At 42.4% G+C, this 22,058-nt stretch overlaps 1 protein-coding gene across 1 annotated transcript in view; it reads left to right on the top strand.

The window, feature by feature from the left end:
• Window positions 1-601: 601 nt before the first annotated feature.
• The window catches only part of LOC123979424 (palmitoyltransferase ZDHHC14-like), a 141,313-nt gene continuing 119,856 nt past the window's right edge, over window positions 602-22,058 (top strand). The window contains exons 1-2 of the mRNA XM_046063339.1: window positions 602-774; window positions 9,921-10,118. Coding sequence (XP_045919295.1) covers window positions 772-774; window positions 9,921-10,118 — 201 coding nt within the window. The 5' untranslated portion in view covers window positions 602-771. The remainder of the gene's footprint in view (window positions 775-9,920; window positions 10,119-22,058) is intronic.

Below are 22,058 nucleotides of genomic sequence, written 5' to 3'. Positions count from 1 at the left end.
TAATGGAACGAAGCAGTCAACAGATGCCTTTTTGTAAAAGCTAAAAAGTAGAGAATCTGCAGTTATGTGCAGGATAGTTTAGGCCTTTACTTTAAGGTATATAAGCTCTTAATTTCATAGTTATGTTGTACATCAAAATTAGTTTGTAGGCGAATGTTTACTTCATTTTACAGTATATTCGTATGATAATGTCTTCAGATATCTATGGTATTTAATTTGAGATTACTCGATTAAGTGTAGACAGGAGTTGCAGTCAGCCAAATAGCTGAAGGATTTTCTGTTATGCCGCACCGTGCCCCAATCTCACCTCCACAAGAACCAGTCTAACCACTTCGCCAACATGTTGGCCCTTGCCACCGTTCACCCCAGTGCACCAGGCTGTGCACTTCAGGTTCAGCTTTATTGTCATCTGTATTAAAATGCTTGTCCAAATTGAAATACAATGAAATTCTTCAGCTCTGGCACAAGAGTCTGGCTGCATCTGTATGACAAATCAAACGTTCCTCATGCTGTTTTCCAAATGTTTGAAACCTGTTCAACTCCTATTTGGCCCAGATCTGACAGCTATAAACTTGGCTCGGAGCATCCCATTTTCTCCTGGCTGACTGGGATGAATAACAGCAGAGAGGACAATATTGTGGTCTAGCTGAGCACGGCTGACTCTTCTGTCTCTGTGATCCCTCTATCAATAAGGAGCACAGGCCTGTCAGAAGGCCTGCCAACTGTCTGGCTGTCCGCGCAGCCTGCACTCTACGCAACATCTGGACACAGATGGTACGCACTTATCACACACTCACGCAAACACACACACACACACACACACACACACACACAAAATACTTATACACGTGTTTCACTGATAATGGCAGACATTCACAGACATACTGTGCATTTATAGTTGGTGTGTGCACATCCATACATCCACACATTCATATCCACAAACATATTGTTTTCAAAATCATTTTTGCGTGCACTCGTAGTGTGTAAAGTAATAAATATACACCAGTTCAAGTCAACATTGCCATGTGGGTGAATACATACAATAAATGCGCCTTGTTTCACAGAATCTTTGTGTTGCAGCCAAAGGATCTGTTGCCTCTCCTGGGAAATATGTGCATCCCTTTAATATGTCTGGCCTTTAATGAAAACCTGGTCAAGGTTCGGTGTGTAAAACAACTCATGATCAGGGTGCTCATCCTGGCCATAGATTGGCTTGCTCTGATTTAGATGCAGCATGTGTTTGCACTGTTACTAAATGCTGAATTTAATAACAGGGAGATTTAGCTAATGTTTCATTTTCTTTTCTCATATAGTGAAAACTCACGAGGGTAATGAAAACTCAAAGATGAAAATTAAAAGAAGAATTAAAAAGGGTTGGATACTGAACAGGAGATGTAAATAGTCATTTTCAACATGATGTGCATGTCCAAATCTAGTTAAGACTCTTTAATTGCAAATATCTACATTTTCTCAGTCATATGCTATTCATATGGTCTGGCACAGCCCGTCCGCCATAAACATAGCTGCCCCAGGGTTTAGCAATAATGGGAGTGAATGGTGGAGTTAGTGTGAGTCAGAGGTGTGTATGTACAGTCAGGATATGCATCAGGGCTCCCACAGGCCTGGAGCCTCTCATTGATCGACCCAGCTCCCCCACCTCATGTTCCCAGCCATCTTCAGTGATTGATTCCCAGTCAGGGCCCTGGAGATGGGGGGCCTGGTCCAAGCTCACAGAGCCTGGGGCCTCCCAGAGGGTGACCCGGAGGGGTTGTGGGGGGATGGAAGCCAATTTCCAGGGCCCATAACCCAGGTCGAGGAGCCCATTTCTGGGTAGGCCTTCACAGCGGGGTGCAAGAGTGGAGGCTCATATTCATTACAGGAGAAAATTAAGGCCACGTCTGCTGCTGCTGCTATTATATTGAAGTGTGGGGAAAAACAAGGTGGGGTGGTGGTGGAGTGTGTGTTTGCATTTGGAGTGTATGCATGTAAGAGGTGAAGAGGTTAAAAGATATTGGTGCGTACCTTAACATCTGTTACAGCCACACACACAAACACACACACTGTTCTATTACCACTGAAAGCTGGAATACATTTTCTGACTCCACTTACAATGTTCAAGCCTCTAACCTGCTGTGTTCCCATGCACACTGAACACTGCCACAGCCCCGCGTCAACAAGCCCCTCTCCGTATCACTTTCCGACAGTAAAGTGACATAAAGTAAGCGGAGGGGTAAAATTATATGAAAATCAATTTTTTTTCTAATTAACTTTATAAATTTCCCGCTGAGCTATCAGTCGTGGGGGCCTTGTGTGTCGTGCGGAGTCCAATAATGAAATCAATTTGGTTCAAATTGTTCCAGGTGACTTTTAATGAATCTAATTTCCGCCTGAGGAAGGAAGGTCATGATATCTGTTTGTTGTTTGTGTTTTTGTTTTTAAGTGATGGATCACCCGCATGAGAAATATGGATGGTTCCACCCTGGAGGACTGGGCAGTGCTCCAAAACAAACAGCCTGAATGTAAATCCTCATTTTTAGTGGGGAGCCTCTTTAACTGCACCACGGGTGTGACCTAGTTTGACAACTTGCTTATTATAAATACAGTATCGTTACTATTTATTAATTTTTTTATTGTTTCTGGAGCTCCAAACAAAATCAAAGAGGTAATAAGCTCAATAAATGGGGAGGGGGGTGTTGCTTTAAATGGAGCTTTCGCATTCATAATTTTCCTTCAATGGCCAGCCTACCAGCCTGAGGAGCTCGTTAAGCTTTGCCTTACAGGGAAGACTAATGGATGGCAGAGAAAGCCCCCTCAGGACCCTTTAGCTTCATTTCTGTTGGTCTGCTCGCTTAGTATTCACTTACGTATTTTCACCCTACTCTGAGCACAATATCATGAATAACCATTGCTAATTCATAAACACACTTGGCGATATGGGACCTCGTTCATAATTATCCAAGCTGTAGAAATGCAGTTCCTCTCCAATACCATTCCATTAGCAAAGGTGATGAGTTCCTTGAATAAGCGGGGAATCTAGCTTGCATATTTAATACCAGTATTTCGGCTGGGCTCTGGGAGATGTCAGAAGTAAAAGAGCAGCATATTTACTCAAATAGCCTGTTCTCTCTCTTTGGGGCAGATGGAGTTATTGTTATTTTCCTTTCTCCTGCCCCCTTCTTTTTCTCTTTCATTTGGTTGTGCAACAGCATCTCTCCGTGGGGTTCTGTGGGCTGGGGAAGTTAGAGAAGAGCACATTCCTCTCGTTCCACCACGGCCCTTAGATGAAATGGGGTTTTTTCCCCGCTGTCCCAGGGTCGTGGCAGGCAGGAAGCACACAGCACTGAGAGACAAGAAAGGGTTGGGAATGTAGCAAGGCTCTCGCTTCTCCACATCAGTAACAGATTCTATGAAAATAGGCAAGCAGTGCTGGAAGGGGTGCCTTCACTATTTCCTGAAAGCATTTAATTTGCATTGGTTTCAAAGCAATAGTTGTACCGCCACATGGTCTTACCTAGAGGCTTTTCAATGGATTTTCTACCCAGTGAGAAACTTTTTCAAGGGGAAACACTGCTGATTTGTAGCAAAGTGTCTCAGATGATTTAAATACACATGCTCAGCACATGAAAAAACTCTGTACGTGTTAGAAGACAAGAGAATGAGGAATTTTGATCTTTGACCAGACTTGAAAAGCACTACAAAATGTCCCCTGGGAAAAAAAGGGTTTCGCTCCAGCTACAACCTGTTTATCTTTTATTTGTCCATGAGTCTACTCCTTGTTATACAGTGGAAGTCCAAATGAATTCAGACTTGGAGTATTACATCCTTGCAGGGGATTTAACTGGCAAATTTGTTGCCCGTGTTCTTCCGCACGTGTTTCCTCTACTGTTTGCAGACGATTGCATTTTATTTGTTATCATTCTCTAATAGCGTGTCGCAGGCATGTCAGTCGCATCTCGTCTTGTCATTGAGGTTTTCTCTCTTTTTTTCTTTTTTTTTTTGCTTCTGTTCCTGCCGGTTCTTTAGCTCTCAGTCTTGGAGGGGGAAAAGGGCTCTGGCGACCCTGTGACCCCAATCTCACTTGAGACAGATGAAGCAGCCTCACTCTTTCTCTTCCTCCCTCCCCTCTCCTCTTCCATCCCCCTCCTCCCCTTGTTTAATGACGTCTTTGTGCTGGCTGTGACGAACCGAACGCTCTGCAACTTTCTCTCATGCACAGGGGGGAAGGGGGTTGGAATGGGTGGGTGCGTTTCTGAGCACCCTGACGTGTGTGAGCTTGTGGTGTAAATATTGGTGTCAAAGGCAGAGGGCACACCGATCACCATCTGAGGACGACGCAGGAGAGAGAGCAATTATGTGCATTGCGCCAAACACAAGAGCACGCTGGTCGGCCGCATAACAACAGCCTCTTATCTTGCTTCTCTGTCTGCCTTCTCAACTCACAGCATCACTGCCAAACATACATGTGTATGTAAATGCCCCCCCGTCTCCTCTATGGCTGTCACCCCCTGCACCTCTCTTTCACCTCAGATTATTTCATGCTTCTCTTTGTTAGCCAGCCTTCATGCCTAGCTGCCTGTGCCATCCAGGCATATTGGGCTGAGGAAAGGCAATTTGGCGCTACCCAGCTCCCCGCGGACCAGTGCTACTCTTCACACTGTCATTCGTTACGAGACTTTTTACTAACAAGGCGTGCGTGCCGAGATGCGGGATGGGATTGTGTTTCACGACATAATTCACTGAATATGGTCCTCTTAGCGATGCAGCACTCACATGGGAGCTCACCGTGCACACAGCTCAGCTACTTCACTACACACTTACACAATGAGTTCTGTTTTTAGGATGGGGGTTAAATATTGGGAAAGATCTGTCGAGACTAAGTGTTGTGTTTTGTTGTCGGCATTTAGTATTTAGTTAACTTGCTTGAATCCTGGCAGTGAAATGAAGTGATGAACCGATACTAAAGAGTGATCTATTCCTCATGGAGGCCGGGTAGGGAGGAGTTAACAGCGTGCTGCTCCTCTGCTCTCCGCTTGATGACATCAGTATTGTCTCTGCATCCATGAAATTAATTTTTCTAATCTTAGTCAGCAGGAGCGGGGGAATTTGCACACATTAATATGGAACTCGATCTGTACTCGCCCACTGCTGCAGTCTCTCTTCTCCTCTTTCTCTCTCCCCCTCTCCTTCTCGCCCATCTCTTCTCTTTGCACCCTTTCTATTTTTTTTCAGCTTGAAACAGTAGGCCCAAATGACCAGGGTTTCAAGCCTGAAATGTGGAGCTTTGTTCTGGAGGCCGAGGCATCGCCGGGCCCTACAGTGTAATAGGAATGTGAGAGTGCTCTGCTGCATGGTATAAATAAATAACATAAAAGACCAGGCCGATTGCCCCAGCAGACCAAACGGCCCTGGCTGCAGCATGTTGATTCTCCAGAGACAGACGCGAAGGATAAAGAGGATCCGTTGACAATAATTATCCTTATTTGTTTCTCCTCACAAATACACACAGGCTAAAATGGTTTCATTACCCAGTTAGAAGAGCTGGCATTCTGCAGTAGTCCTTCCAAGTAAAAGAGAAGATAATCAATACCAAAAAGGCATCATGGGGCTATTTTTCATACACAATCAGGTTTGATGTGTCTTTCTAAGGTGATATTCACAAACATTTTCACATGCCACTAATTTGCACCATGTGAGTATCAAATAGGTATTTGCACCTGACTGTTGAAAAATATCACTCCTATTCCTATTTTTGTACAGCACACTGAAGTTTCAGGCGCTTTAGAGCACCAATACTTGCTGTCGCTGCTAGTTCATTGGGCCTGAAATGGTTCTTTAGGAACTGTTACCTATCCAACAGGAAAAATGGTTGTTCCAGACAGTATTAAACCACCAGGTGATATAAGAGATCATAATAGTTCACTGAACAGCTCTTTCAGGTAGGTAGCAGTCGCTCAATAAAGCAGCCTGTGGCCCATAAAGAACATATGAAGGAATCTCTTGTATTACAGCGTTGGTTGTATGAAGAGACCTGACTGGTGTATGAACAGAAAAAACAGAGGATTTTAGTAGAAACATTACAGTCCTGAAGGCTGGTGTGTGTAGAGTAGCAACACAGATCTCACTGTACTGGTACTACAAGTGCTAAGTGGGTGAGCCTGTCTTTGTCACTGTTTCCTCTGTGTGTGTGTGGATAGTAAATAACTGAAATGAAGGCCTGATGCAGACAGGTGATCATTTGGTCATCTAGTGTGAAGGACGAGGGTAGCAATAGCTACAGAGACAGAGCGTGTTAGTGTGTGTGTGTGTGTGTGTGTGTGTCAGCTCTGTTCGAACACGTTCATTCACCACGGCTAATAAATCAGAAGATTTTTTTTTTGTTGAATAATTCCCGCATTCAAAATAAAATTGGAATAATAACCATTTACCAATATTGTTTTATGTTTGTTTGATCCCAGTGTGTGTCTCATAATCCACATATCCAAGTCTTTTGTGTCGAGCATTTTGTCTTTTTCTGATTAACAACTCAGCACATTAAAGCGAGGAGTAAAATCATTTTTGCAACATAAAAATGTTGCGTTCAGAAAAGCAATTTAGCAGGTTTCACCCCACAGTAATTTCACCCATGTTCTGTTTTAATGGCTTTGTTTTGCAAAAAAAAAAAAGAGCTCACGAGAGTCAGAACGCTGGAGAGGAGTTCATAAATTGAATTTTAAATTTAGCAGTTGAATTACTATTGTCTCCCGTGCCTCCTCCCCCTTCTCCATTGAATGGCATGCCCAGATGAACTAAAGTGAAAACACATTTAGAAAATAAAAAACAATTTCTGTATATTCCCTCTAGTGTTTTATCTGCTGTCCCTCCTGGCACAAACACGATTCACTTCGTGTCATATTCATAATTTTTTTCCTAAGTACAGCCATTTCTCTGAGGGAAAAAAAAAATAATGTTTCAATTTGTCAAGAATTGTTGTTGGGGAATTTTTTCTGCCTGGTGGTGTGAGGGAAATGGTGGGCATATCTCTAGGAAAAGGCTACAGTGGGCTGAAATCTCATTTAGTGGAACTTGTCATGAGAGCAGATATGAGGCTCCGTTTGGGGAGGCGGAGAATTCTTTTATTTTATTTTGGTTTTTGCCTCCATGGACAGGTGTGGATAATGCCATGTGTAGAAGATGGACCAATGTATCAGAGAGCTGTATATAATTTTATTGTGGCTGTTTTATTTAAGAGTTTCCCACAAGTGTGTGAGAGAGATGAAAGAGCTCAACAGTGTAATATTCTGCTGATACACATTTCTGTGCATGTGTGTATGTGCGTTTAATGTGCGAGTGTCCACTTCTCTGCTCCAAAAACTCTGAAGTTGTTTTCTGTGTCCATTGCCTTTCTAAGTGCAGCAGTTACGGGTTTTTATTTTATTTTTTTGCAAGCATGCGTGTACACTTGGCAGCCGTGTGAGGGGATTTACTTGTGTCGTGTTCAGCATTTTTGGCAAACAGAGGACCTCTAGGGATAGATTGGGAACTGGATGGAGCTGGGGAGGGGGTGTGTGTCCTGTATCACAGGTGGCACAGTGCCCTGGATTTTTAGGAAGCGCGAGAGTGTCGCCCTTTCACTGGAGATATTGCTTAGCGAAGCCAGTGTATGTGTGTGTCTGGCTTGTGGGGTGTTATGAGTGTACAAGCATGTAAGCCGGTCATGTGTTGCCCTCCGCTCTAGTAAAAATGGCCATTATCGCTACGTCAGAAACGTATGACCAACGTCAGTTTTAGCACATCAAAAAAATCTCCAAAACTAATTCCAGTTGGTATAACTCTGTATATTGCTTAGTTCAGACACTTGTCAGAACTTAATCTATTTTAGTTGCATTCTGAATTAAGTTATTAGATCACTCTCATGCCTGTTCAGTCAAGCTCTTCATTGTCTTACTGAGCAAAAATGGGCAAATTATATGATTATTCAAGGTTCTCCCTCCAAAAAGATCCAGTCTGGAACAAATTTTGTTCCTTTAACTTGAAGTTCATCCATCATTATTTCAGAAAAACAAATGATTTTTCTATCAGAAACATTTAAAACTGGTTTTACTCCACAATGGCTCATAACTTTTAATTATTCCCTGATGTGATTTACTCTGATGTTGGCAATCATTTTGTCAGATGACATGTCAGTTTTGTCCTGTGGTTAAATATTTCATTTTAGATCAGTACTGCTGGTACACCTTGACTTTAGCGTCTGCAATGAAGGGAATAATTCGCTTATTTGTAGTTTCATACATGAAGGTGTGCAAAGTAAAGCATACAGTACATGAGCAGGACACACACATAGCAAAAAAGAAAGAACTTTTTCTCTTTCTTATGATTTGACTCTTGAAGTCCTGGTGATGAAGACCTTTGCAGGATAACCCCCTCTCCTCACACACACCCACATACACCGCCATGCTGTGAAATAACTTTTAAAAACCCAAGAGTACTCATTCCTCTCTCTCTGTGGCTTTCTTTCTCCATCTCTCTCACTACCCAAACACTCTCTCTTTCTCTCTCTCTCTCTCTCTCTCTCTCTCTCTCTCTCTCTCTCTCTCTCTTTCTCCTCCACACTGTGTGAAATAGCCCAAGCTCCTCCACGCCTATGCCTCAGCAGACGAAACCACTTTAAAGCTAGAGCGCCGTAACCGTCTGCACGTAACCTGCTGAATAAAGTGCTCCCATCCCCTGACATGTCTTCTTGATATTAGCCTGGCAATATGAGGCAACGGCAATTTCTCTTCTACACTAGACAAGGTGATATTGAGTTGGGGAGAAGAGAGGGAACTGAGGAGGGAGCTGGTGGTGGAGGAGGAGAAGGAGGAGGGGGGTAGTTGGAGATGAGAGAGGAGATGTGAAAGTGTGCGTGTGAGAAACAGTAGGAACAAAATGTCATAAATCACACATGATCCTACACGGCGGAGACAAAAGGGAGAAAGCATGAGAGGAGAGAGGGAAGATAGAAGAAGTCCACATTATCTGCCCGGCAGACAGACAAACACGCCGCTACAGGTGACGGATTAGCATTAGCCCGACGTGCTGTACTGGATTTTTCCAGTGGCTCACTGAGAGCCCAGACAACCTCTAAAAAGGCTATAAAATACTTACAATGGAACACATTGCCCTTGACACCTTCTCTTTCTTCTCTTTGATTTTGTTTTGTGTTCGTAGAAGAAGCTAGCTCTCAATGTGTGGCTTTGGAGGGCAGGGTACTTTGACTGCTTGACTGCCCTGAATTCCCTCCTGGGATTCAAATGTGCAAAGCTGAAATGTCTCGTGACAATTGCAATGGATTGCAATGAAGTTTGGATCCCTGCCAGACTGTCAACCCTTACCTGTTCTCTTATTTTCATTCAGATGAGCATACACTCAAATGTGATTTCTGTATTATTAGAAATACTGTAGTATTTTTGCCTGTTCGCTGTAAGCAACAACATAGTAAGTGCGAGGGAGCGCTGCGGGGTGATTATTGGCACTGCTGGGCTGTGGTTGTGGGAACAAGGCCATGTAGTTTTTATTGCTATTGCTTCCCATCGCTTTAAACAACATTTACAACACTTTTAAAACCCTTTCAGACATTAAAACAAAGATACAAGCTTCAGGTTTTAATTAAATTATTTTATTTTGGCCCTCCTCCAGCAAAGTTAGCTCATGATAGCTATGCAATAAACATCTTTGCTTACTTAATTCCATTTGTAGTTCCTTTATGACCTGTAGACATTAATTTAAGGCTTCCACTCGCTGTGTAATTATAAAATAAATCAATGGCAACTGTGGTTTGGAGTGTGTGCATTAAGTGGACTTCTGTCAGGGGTTCCAACTTGGCAGACGGTGGATTCATTTGAACGCGTCTCAGCCAATCACAATGATTCCATATCATTAATCCCTCTTATTTCCGTCTACAGGTGTCCTCCATGGACTTCATGGCGATGAAGCGTTCGCAGCTGTACGGCATGGCCAACAATCCCTACTCCAGCCCACAACAGCCGGGGCCTTATCCTCCTAGCCAGACATACACGTCACCTCCTCCACATAGATATCCAATGAGCATGCAGGGAAGGGGTCAAATGGGCATGGGCGGGATGCAGTATCCTCAACAGCAGGTATGTCAACAACCCCAACGCTGCGTCCCTGTACGTGTGCGTCTGTGTCAATGTGATTCATGAATGAGTCAGGCCACTCTGCTGTGCCGATCCAGATAATGTAGCTGGTATTATAAGCGATATTGCTGTGGGACATTTGCTTCTCCTCGTGAACATTCTCCAGCGATTTTCCCCTGAAGGCTTGGCATGTTCAATTTGAGACGCAGCCTAAAATACCAGGCAGCACATCTCACACCCTGGCATGTGGTGGTGTCGCTCCTGTTCATCAGTCAGCTCCCCTTAGACCCCCAGTGGGGCGAGATGGGTTTTATGCTGTATGTTTGTTTGTGTGTATGTGTGTGTGTATGTGTGTGGTGGAATGCTCTCTGTGTAGTAAACATAGACACAGCACAGCCGAATAGACGTCACAGTCTCTCTGTGCGACACAATAGGCCTGTGTTGGAGACAGCAGTGCTTCTGTCTGCTTTATTGAGTCTTAAGTAAATCCCATTTGGACTGGAAGGGTGTGTGTGTTAAAGGGAGAGATGCAGAGAAAGAATGTATATTAATCTGTGTGTTTTATGTGCATGTGTTCACATTTCTGGCAGACAGCAAACGTCTTCTCTGTTTGTTTGTATGTGTGTGTCCAGTCCAGTTCCATCAGTGTAGTAGTGAAACAGCAGTACTAAGCGCCACAACGAGAGAGGGGGGAGTGTCCCCTGCTGTCACTGCCAGCTATATATAGTCAGCCTGGTCTGTTGGTCTGGACTTCGACACCTCTTACTGAGGCGAGCAAGCTTGCACACATACCAAGACAACAGAGAGAGAGAGAGAGAGAGAAGGAGGGAAACAAAGATGGACTGATTGACAGACTTCCTACATTGTCTTAAAATACTGTACAAATGTCACAGAGAAAATGGGTGTGAAATTCTCATGTATTTAGATGGACTCTCTCACACAGAATTTTCACAAAGTGCAGTAAAGATAAACAGTATGTTGTAGTTTGTTGAGGAAAACACCATGTGGAGGTAGAGAAGACAATATCAATTAGGCATTGTGAGAAGTGCACAATGAATTAAGGTATAAGGCTTGCTACACGTGTGGCTTTGGAGGAGCCTAAGAGGATGACTAATCACGTCGTCAGGGTTATCTCAGCCCCCCAAATATATGGAAGTACTCCATTAAAAAGAGTGAACTTTTTTAAACATACAATCAAAATGATATTTATATTTTTGTATTAATGTGTTTTTTTATTTTTTGTCATGTTATGTGTATGGTTATATTTTAGCTATGGGTTGCACAGACTACGTGTGTTTATAATAATAATAATAATGTGAATTGAATTGATCTTTATTTTGGTAAAAAATAGTTAAACTGCTACAAAATACCTGTGATCAAGTTATATTACCTTTATCACTAAACAAAAAATAGTCATGCTAAACCACTAATTTACTTTATCAATTATGGTTCATTTTGTCTCAGTGGTCAGGCTTTCCTCTGCAGTCCTAACAGCCAAACCTCATCTGACGCATTTTGATGATGTCACACACTCCCAAAATTGCATTATTAAGCCTGCTCAGGGGTTTTGCGGTGTTATATACACACAATCGGGAGCCAGCGGGGGTGTATATATGAAGACAGGCAGTGCATAGAGAGTAATGCCGACTGACGCACAGTAACACGCACAAAAATACATCCCTGGTACTGTTTTGTGATGAAATCCTCGGGCGTATTACATAGCCCGAGCGTAGCGCTATGGAACGTAATTAGTTCAAATAGAATTAGTTGTTCACTCTGGCTATAGCCATGGGAAATGCGCTTCTAAAGTTTCTAATTATCTGGCTCTGGCTTTAAAAGCTGCACCACTGCATTGCCTATCTGCAGCCGGTGAAATCTAGCTCACAGTAATGAGTTCGGAGGAGGAGGTTTAATTCCACATTCTCAGATGAGCGTAATGAGCCTCACCTACAGAAAAGCGGTCAGGGGTCTGATCAAGGAGCGGGGAGGGCTAAAAATGAATGCCCCAGATGTGTACTGCAAAATACATTGTATATCAAGCCTTAAAGTGACTATTAATCACATATCAAAAGATGTACCAAATGCAGTTAAGACGGACATGATTGCAGCTCTGTCGGGAGGAGGAGAAATCCACCACCCCACCCTCTTTCTGAACCTCAGATATTGCAAAGCTGTCCCAGGATCAGCAAGGGGGATTGTGGGTGATGTAAGACGCGGCACACACAATCCCCCATGATGCATCGCGCTTCTGGGCTGAGACCTCAGCTTGTCACAGCCAAGCATGCTGGGATGTTGCCAGGCAACGTGACGTCAACAGTGAAATGTTTACGTCTATCTCTGTGACTTCCCCAGGACTGAGTGACTGCGTGTGTGTGTTGGGGGTTTTAGCAGAAGAACAAAAGGTCCTCTTTGACTTGACTGCCTTTCATTATTATGATTAAATCCTGCTAAAATTTAGCCCCACTTGTATTAAATAATACGTCCACAGCAATACATACATTTCATCCCGTGGCGCTACTGAATATGTGTAGTGGCTCACCGCCATCCTTTTTATAAGACTTACACCATGGTATCAACATGTAACAGCTTGGATATATGGTACAGAAGCACTTCAGATCACTTTGATTTCACCTGGTTAGAGCAGCACTCCAGTTATTGCAGTAGGTTTTGAATTAAAGTTATCTTATCCTCAGTGATACCTAGCAATACGATTTGTAAGATAACTTTTTGTTGTCTGTGCTTAGGTTTTGAAATATCAGACTTTGACATTTCTGCCGCCACCCCAGTACAATGAAAGTGACTTGAATTCTGTCTCTGGTGCTAACAGTTTCATGTCATCTCCCTACTATTGCTATCTAACAAAAGAATAAAATGCCACAACATACAAAAAACAAAACAAAAACTATTTACCTCCATTGCACTGGGGTGAAGTCAGAAATCTCTGAGATGATGGATGTCTCAAAAAAAAATAAATAAAAAGAACTGTCTGCGTAGTTTTGGTTTTCCCCAGCAGTAAATGAGAAAACATGTTTTTCTTTTTCATGTGTGATGTGTGTATGTAATTTGAGTGGAAAGGCTCTTACATTATAACAAGAATACGTATAACTTGATCACAACTTTCTGTAATGTCTGTGGCATGTGTACACCCACAATTTATTATTGTTTTTGTATATTTGTTTGCACATTAAAATATACAGCTATGTTTAAGAAGCAATATCGACACAGTGACATTTACATACACAAACACACTAACACCTACGTGGTGAATAGACACTTTCACATATCCATAAAAAAGAGCTTGTGCAGGAGAGGTAGGAAACTAAGATTGCTTACACAGACCTCTCCTATAGTTCATGTAAACACCTTGCCTGAGCTTTTACCTTAATCTGGTTGTTTACGCTGCTATAGACATGCTGTGTGTGTAACCCCAGAGGCTACATGTGACCCTTCAGTGCAGGTTGAGTCATCGTTTCTGGGGGACCTCCTGTTTACCTGTTCAGGCCCTCAAGCTTAATGTCTGGAGCGCTCTCTGTCTCTTCCACACACGCACAGTCACGTGCAATACAGTATTCCTATGCACATGTCAACGTGATCGTACATGCACGCTCCCACACGCTCTGACACATTCTGAAGGTGCAGTTCACTACCAGTTAGGTACTCTGCTCTCCTTTCCTTAATCCAGCCATAGGAGGCAAGCACAGACACCGATCTTACTGTTGATGTCTCAGAGAGAGAAAAAAAAACTTTCCTACCAGCCTCCAGCAAATAAACCTAGAACTTGCATTAGGCGCAGTTAGCGTCATGCTGCATCTGCATGCATGTGTGTGGGAGAGGTTGAGAGACAGTGTGTGCCTGCGTAAGAATGTAAGAGACTTTGCGTGTGTGTGTGCATGTGGAGTGATGGGAGCCAGAACAAACATATCAGAAGAACAAAAAAAAGAAGAGGAAGAGGTGGAAGTAGAAGAAGGAGGCGGGCGTCTTGGGGATGACAGGCCACACGAGAGAAGCGTCTGTTTGGGAAGCGGAATGAAGTTGAAAGCGAAAAAAAACAAAAAAGAGCGCTGCCAATTCTTAGCGTAATTTCCTGTGATTTCAAAGTTGGCAGACGGAGAAGAAAAGGAATTTGGAGGAAACATTAGTGTTTGATGTGAAAAGAGGGGAGCGGTGATGGAGTGGGAGAAAGAGCAGAGGGAAAAAAAGATATGTTGAGAAATGAAAAAGGGTGAAAGGGAAAAAGAAAGTATTATATAGTGTGTGTGTGTGTGTGTGTGTGTGTGTGTGTGTGTGTGTGTGTGTGTGTGTGTGTGTGTGTGTGGGGGGGGGTCAATGTGTCAACGAGTCAGGCAGAAACCATTACCAGTGTTGGCTGTTTGTTCCTCACACACTGGGCCAACTTAATAGAAGCCAAGCATTTAAAGTCAAGTGGAAATGTGGTTGACCCGCCACCAGCTCAGTCCAAACAAACCACAACACCCCTTCCAGAGCCCGCTGTCCTGGCTTTGTATACCTTTTATCAAGTCACACTCTCTTTTTAAAGATTCTTTTTCAGACATCACCTTATTCAGTAATGATCAGTGGGCAAAGAAAAACTGAAAAACATTACATATCTGTTCTATAAAAAAAAGCATGTGTTTCTTTCAACTGGGAAACAGCTGTGTACATTCCTAAATAATAAGTAACATTTCAAAATGGCTCTGCTCCTTAGTTTTTATTCACTTCATGTGTTTAATTTATGCAATACAACAATATGTTTTACTGTGGTTATTAAAACAGCTGAAACCACTAAACTAAAACCACTGTCAAGCAATTTTCAGCTGTACGTTTAAAAGTTGTAGCCACTCAGTAAAGCTTTATTTAAATTAAATCTTTATAAAAAATATATGTATATGTATGTTTGTGTATTTATATATATATATATGTGTGTGTGTTTGTGTGTATGTATATATGTATACATATGTATATATATATGTGTATATATATATATATATATATATATATATATATATATCTTTATCTTGTGATATAGTAACGGAATAGGCCGTTTTCACAGAAGACATTTTAACATGTCACAGTAGGAATTCCATTTAGCCGCTTCAGTTTCAGTTTATTCATAAGAATTACGAATTTTGGCCACTACATTCATATTTACACTGCTCTCTCTTTTAGTTGGTTTTATTGTAAACGTCTTTGTACACAATATATATACATATATGTATGTATAACCTAAAACACACAGACAGCTCTGTGAGTTGTTAGGCAAATATACAGCATTTCATATTGTACATCCACGGGTGCCCGAGGCTTGTTATTGAGATCTAGGCCAGTCTGAACTGAGGATATAACTACTGTTCTAATTGCTTTTGGATTTTAGGCTTCCATTCAGTCACCGTGTCCTCTCCTCATGTACAGTAGTTCTGTTTCACTTGTCAGTGTGCTGATAATCTTATCATTGTTATGCTGATGACATCCAATTATATTTATCTTTTAGTCCTCATAGGCTAGACAAACTGTCCGTGTTGCACAATTGCTTAGTCTCCATTAACAAATGGATGGCAGACAACTTTTTGCAACTAAATACAGACAAAACTGAGGTGATTTTTGCCCCAGACAACATTACCCCTAAGATCAGGCAGGCCATTGGGGCTCTATCATCCTGTGACGGTAATGTTGTGCGAAATTTATATACATTTCAGGATCTGTTGCATGCACACATTTCTGGTCACTCACTGAGGTCTTCTGGCCAAGACCTTTTAACTGTTCCCAGAACACGTTATAAAACAAGAGGTGATCGTGCTTTCTGTGAGGTGGCTCCAAGGCTCTGGAACTCTCTCCCTTTAGCCTTGAGAGCCTTGGATTCTGTGGAAACTTTTAGAAAACACCTTAAGACACTTCTTTTTAGACAAGCTTTTAACTAGCCATATAGTTTTGTATTTTAAATGTTGTTGTTGTTATTTGTTTTATTTTATTCTATTTTTTACTGTGAAGCACTTTGTGACTCCTCTTGTCTGTGAAGGGTGCTATATAAATAAAGTTTACTTACTTACTTATTTACTGATAACAGAAAGAAAGACAGAAAAAAGGAAGAGGACAGAGGGGAAGAGTGCTATTCAGTGGCTTGTGGGGTACCGTGGCATTCACGACCACCATTATGGGCATAATTCACCATCAACCTATTTTCCAACATTGACTCATTTGGTCTTTTTCTTTACTCTCACCATCTTACCATGAAGCCACCCCCCTTTTAACTCAGAGTTAAAGTTCATGGTCCAAATGTAAACACAAAGGTCGTCCTACCACCAGAATCCGCCATCACTCCCAAATAAGCCTGTTTCACAGCAGCTGTCATTGTAGGAAAAGCACAGGTGTTACTAATAACACTAACAGTGGCTGTGTTCTATTCAAGTTTCCCAGTAACCCATGACAGTGAGCCAACATGCACAATAGCAAGACCCTGAAACTAAAGCAACTAAATGGAATTCAGCCATTGTTAATTTTTGTATTTACAGGTGTCCTGCTGTGACAAAATATCTTTCATAAAAAATAAGACGTATTGTTTGACAGGTCTCTTGATACCTGACAACATTAACAGAGACACCAAGTAAGTAAGTAAATGTGAGGTTACATCAGTAATTGTAAACATGACCAAACATAGCTTGTACCTTTAATGGTTACTAGTGAAAAATGCAGATACCTCGTGGCCAGAAAGAAGTGATTGGGCTTTTAAGTTTCCATTAAAACAAAAAGCTGTAAAAGTCCTTGTCTGTCTAAACATCATCTTGTGGGTTATTGACTTCATGGAGTTAGATGGGTAATTTACAACATTGATTGAGCCTGGGCAGGGGGGGATCCTCACCAGTGGGGTGAGCGAGGGCCACTCGGAAGCACTTAGGGGCCCCGGGTGCTTGGATTGTCTCTGGGGTTAATGCAGCCAGCGCTGCTGGCTCTGACGGATGGCTGGGAAGCCCCAATAAATCAGCCCCTCTGCCAGGAAAGATGGTGGGAGAGGAGGGGTGGGGGTACAAAGGGGACCACTCCAGCCTCGTCACGCCCCTCCCTTTTTTGAAAGTCTCTTGAAAGATCGCTGTTCAAAGTACACATCTCAACCATGCAGGTACACACCAACACAACACACACTTTCTTTCTTCCATCTGCTGCACAACTCAAAACCTGCCCTCCGTGCCAGCCCATGAGACCCTGCGTGTTTCCACCTAACAATTAAAAAAGACATTAGGAGAGAGAGGGAGGGAAGGTGGGGCGGGTAAAAAAAGGGGAGAGAAAAGGATTGAAAGAAAGGAGGACAACGATATGGAAAGGCTGATTAATTAAGGGTTCCTCTCTGGCTACAAAATAGATGAAGTTTTAGGATCAATTAATTAGCAAGCTAGCCTACGCACGTCAATGGCTCTAATAGCCTGCTCTCATTTGTAACTTTTATTACCCCGCTGCTGTGGAGTGCCACTCAGCCAATCAGACGCCACGTGGAGACGATGCTATGTGGCCATTAAATAGAAAGGGGGGAGAAAACCCCTCCCATGTCACAGACCATTTGAAGTGATGCTATATCAGTGATCAGTTATGTGCATAATGCTAGATCTAACGTAAAGGAAGATAGCAAAACATAGAATGGGACATGTATTAGTAAATTATTTGTCCACTCAGGACAAGCAGCTCAAAAACTAAATTGTGATATATATGATGTGACCCAGTGGATTAGACATTTTCATGTGGAGCCATTAGTTAAATTACAAACCCAGCTGCTGTTACATTAGTTGTATGAGCTGCAAACTCCATCATTCTCTCCCAGGCAGGTGAAGTGATGTTGGAATTTAATATAATTTAGTGTTGAATGCAGGCAAGCGGTGTAAAACGTCACAAACGGAGTGTTTTTGAAAGATCCAGGCTCGGCTCTCTGTGTCTGCAGCGCTCTATATGTGCCTATTGATAAGATAAAAGAGCAGCGAGATGAAAGTGGAGCGAAACGGAGGGTGCGAGGAAGAGAGAGGAAAGAAAGGGATGCTTTACGTCTTTGCCGAGTTACTAGGGGATTAGTCGCTGCTCTAATTGGCTCACGGAGAATTCATCTCAGTTTTCTTCCAGATTAGAGATAGATTTTTTACGCAGGTCAAGTTTGCTCCTGCATCTTAGGTTTCTGGGCTTCATTTGTAGAACGGAGAAGTTGAAGAGACGTGACACGCCGTCAACATTTGAAACCAGATCTGAGAAGCCATAGATTGGCATGATCAAGGTGTTACCTTGATTCAGCCTCTGTGTATTGCTCACATCCATTCATTTGGTGTTAGACTGGTATGAGAAAAGAAGATGAAGACAGAGCACAGCTGTATAGACTGTAGAGTTTAACTTCAAAGTACATCTAACACACTGTATCAACTTGAATATAAGTTGCCCCATATGACCCCCACCCTTTTGCAAGACCTTTTAACTGTTAAATACAGGATGATAAATACACTAAATAAATGCACTCTCTTGTTGAGCTATGAAATAGCCTTTAATTTCCATTTATCGTTGCAAGAGAATCATCATTTACTTGTAGATCAATATTAAGCAAATGTCATAAACACTCTTGGAAGGTGTAGTTGCATACAGGTAACAAGTGTTTTTCTTCACAACTACCAGGGAAAGGAGAAAGAGAGAGATATGGCAACTTGGTGCTGTGTATGTTGTGTGTTTTTTTTTGTTTAGCGATTGAACTCTCCATCTCCTGTTTTTCTCTCTTATCTGAGTGAGACACGATATAAAATTCCTATCAAGCTGGTTGATGTGACAATAAATGAACATTAGTTAACTTTACACACAGTTTATTAGGTACATAAACGAATACAGCAACCTACCATCAAGAAGGATATAGTGTTTAGTTTTTGTTAACGTTAATGTTTCAGAGGGGTGTTGCTTCAACTTTATGGTCATTTTGGAGGCCGCAGTTTGTGGTGCTGTTGAGCTGTATTATATTATACGGAGAGGTGTTTATGTTATTTGCCCTCATTGATATAAATGGGGTGAACAAAATAATAATAGATATGTCTCTCAGTAAAATGCAATACAAATTTAATGACCATAAAGTAGAGTCAGAGAAAAACTGATTATAACCTTGTTGCAGGTTGGATTTATTGCAGGGCTGTTGTATTAGACTGCATTAGTTTTAACTAGGTAGTTGTACCTTAAAAACTGACTGACTGACTGACTGTAAATATTTAACTCGAACAAGCTTTAACAACGACAAATGATTGAAGTTTTGTTTTAATGTCTCCCCTCTGTCTTTAAGGTAACAACAGCTACAGAAGGGAAAACAAAGTGCAGTCATGTAGTAGTTGCTGAGCCTTCCAAAGGTGTCATGGACAACATAGGCCTACCTGCCTATAACTGTCGTCGTCCTCACATCACCAACACCTGATTAATCTCTAACACAGTATCCACACTGACCTGAAGGAACTCGACAATCCATTGTGTCCCTGTCGATTAACAGGGCGGCACCTCGGGGCGCCAGAATCCGAGAAAGACAGCAGGGGATGTGAAATACGGGTATAATCTCCTGTGCTGATGTCGACCGCTAATGGTGAACAAGCGTGTTTCAACTAGAAGCCCCTCTCCCTCCCTCACTCCCTCCCTTCCTCCTCTATGTTCAGATGTAATTGTCATGACTCCTACACAAGTTCGAGCCTGTCATCACAGCAAGTGGTGAAAAATGAGCCGAGCAGCCGTGAGCCAAAATGATTGATCTGAAAGACTTTTTAGGGCTATTTTGTGCAGAATGGTGATGTTTACATGTGTCGCGAGCCTTCTTTCCTTCTTCTCCAATTGTAATTTAACGATGGTTATTTTCTATCTGGCAAGACTGAACTCAGTTTGAGTAAGATCAAGTATTAGGGAGCCTTTTCAACACAAAATTTCCAACATAAACATTGAGAAATTCTGTGTTAAGAAGCATTTCAGGCAATCAATAATCTCTTTACCCGTCTCTGCCACACTCTCTTTGGGAAAGCCTGCTATAACTCCTTCAGTATCAGCATCTGGACCTTTTTCCCTCCCTCTCCCCTCCCTGCCTCTCTCATTCAGATCCATTTTTGACCCCCCTCCAATGAATCACATTTGCTTTTTTTTTCTCTACCCTTTCTCAATTTCCCCTCTCTCTTCTGTCTTTCTTGGCCACAGATTGGGGTCAGGAGTTTAGTAGGGGAAAACATTTGGAGCCGGTGGCACAGGGCCCAGCAGCTCTCGCAAAAAAATAAAAAAAAATAAATCGCTGTTCACACACACATTACAGAGAGCATTAACCTGCCCTGCACTGCCTCCCCAAATGTCTCCATTACGGCGCTGCCTGGAACAACACAGGCACCGCTAGTCGCAGCCAGCCATCAATTGATGTGAGCAGAAACAGAGAATTAGAGAGAGGGGAAAATAAAGAAAGACAGACAGGGGGCAGAGAGCAACATTTGGCATTCTTCATAAAGGGATCTAAGATGAAAATATAGAAAAACATGCCTGTGTGTCTATCAGTCGAAAGCTACACTACCTGCTTGCTTTCACTCACGCCGTCAGTGCGGTGTTGATGTTATCACCAGGTCGATAAGTCACAATCTTTGAATAGACGGGCTTGTGTTTTCATTTGGGAATAAAAACCTGCAGTATATGAAATGCACCATGCTTCATACCTCTGCAGCCTAGTTTTTCTTTGTTGCCCCAATGGGACAGTGTTTCAATATTTTTATTTATATATTTAGTCTTGGCTTGATGTGTAGTCTCTGGGTTCAGGTTACTGTCACGATTGAGAGTCCTGTATACCCCTCCCCCTGTCCTCCAAGGGCAACTCATTTCTCGAGGTGTCAAGGGCCTCCCGATGCATGAGGAGGGGGAGGATCGAGAAAAACCGAGATCAAAGAGTGGTACAAAGCAATGCCGAGCACCGTCACCATGGGGGGGAGCAATACGAGGGCCATGAAGAGTACGGTGATGCATCCCTTCTCCTTTCCCTTATGTTTAATCATGAGCCTGTTGATGGTGATCCGTCCCTCTGATGCCTCACTTTTGATTAGGGGACTTACCTTCGGCTGCAATTGACCCTTCGCTAAGCCACGCCCCTAATATGCAGCTGGCCAATCACAGCGCAGTATAGGACTTGCTCTAACTGAGGTCCAGCACTTTAATGTCTGTGCTCCATTGACTCTAATGCAAAAGGAGTCGATTTCTAGCTTTGTTTGCTGTATTTTTCCAAGATATGGTCAAACGCTGTTCCTGGGGCACTTGTAATAATGACAATTGCTACTCAGAGAGGTTGAAAGGAGAAGTACGATTTATTCCTTTTCCAAAATGTAAAGCAAATCCAGCAAAATGTAGGCTGTAGGTTGTTCCTAATGTAATGTTAGTTAGATAACGCTAGCTAACTTACCACTGAATGTAATGTTAAAATCCTACTGTTCTGCTTTTTAACAATTGTAATAGTGAATAGAGACCTAGCCAGCTGTACAGGAACAATGTTGATCCATAGTACTTTCTCAATGGTGAGGTAATGCAGTGGTTCAATTTTACTCTGTGATCGGTAAGGCTTTAGCATCTGTCTTTTTTCACATCAGTTTGACAGCCTGAATAAAACCTTCAAATGCACAATGCAACTGCAAAACTGTCTGCTTCTTTCTGAGATCGCTTTTCACAAAAATTGACAATATGTCTCCAGGGAGTGCAGTAATAGAAAGTGGCAGCGCCGTGATAAAAGTCCGACAGGTCCGACAGTTTGTCGGACTTAGCAACAGTAACTAAGGGGGACGTGGCTTAGCGAAGGGTCAATTCACAAACCAGCGATGGTGTTCCCATCTCATCCTGTATACAAGACTTGAGTTAATGTGCTATTGGCTATGAGCGGCTGATCTAATCGCCACGCAAAGCGGAAGAAGCTGGCTGATTTGTTTTGGTCCTGAGTGTATTGATAACCTG

This window comes from Micropterus dolomieu, linkage group LG11, assembly GCF_021292245.1.
Source record: "Micropterus dolomieu isolate WLL.071019.BEF.003 ecotype Adirondacks linkage group LG11, ASM2129224v1, whole genome shotgun sequence".
In the NCBI taxonomy this organism is placed as follows: domain Eukaryota; kingdom Metazoa; phylum Chordata; class Actinopteri; order Centrarchiformes; family Centrarchidae; genus Micropterus; species Micropterus dolomieu.
This window is presented reverse-complemented; position numbering and strand designations above follow the sequence as displayed.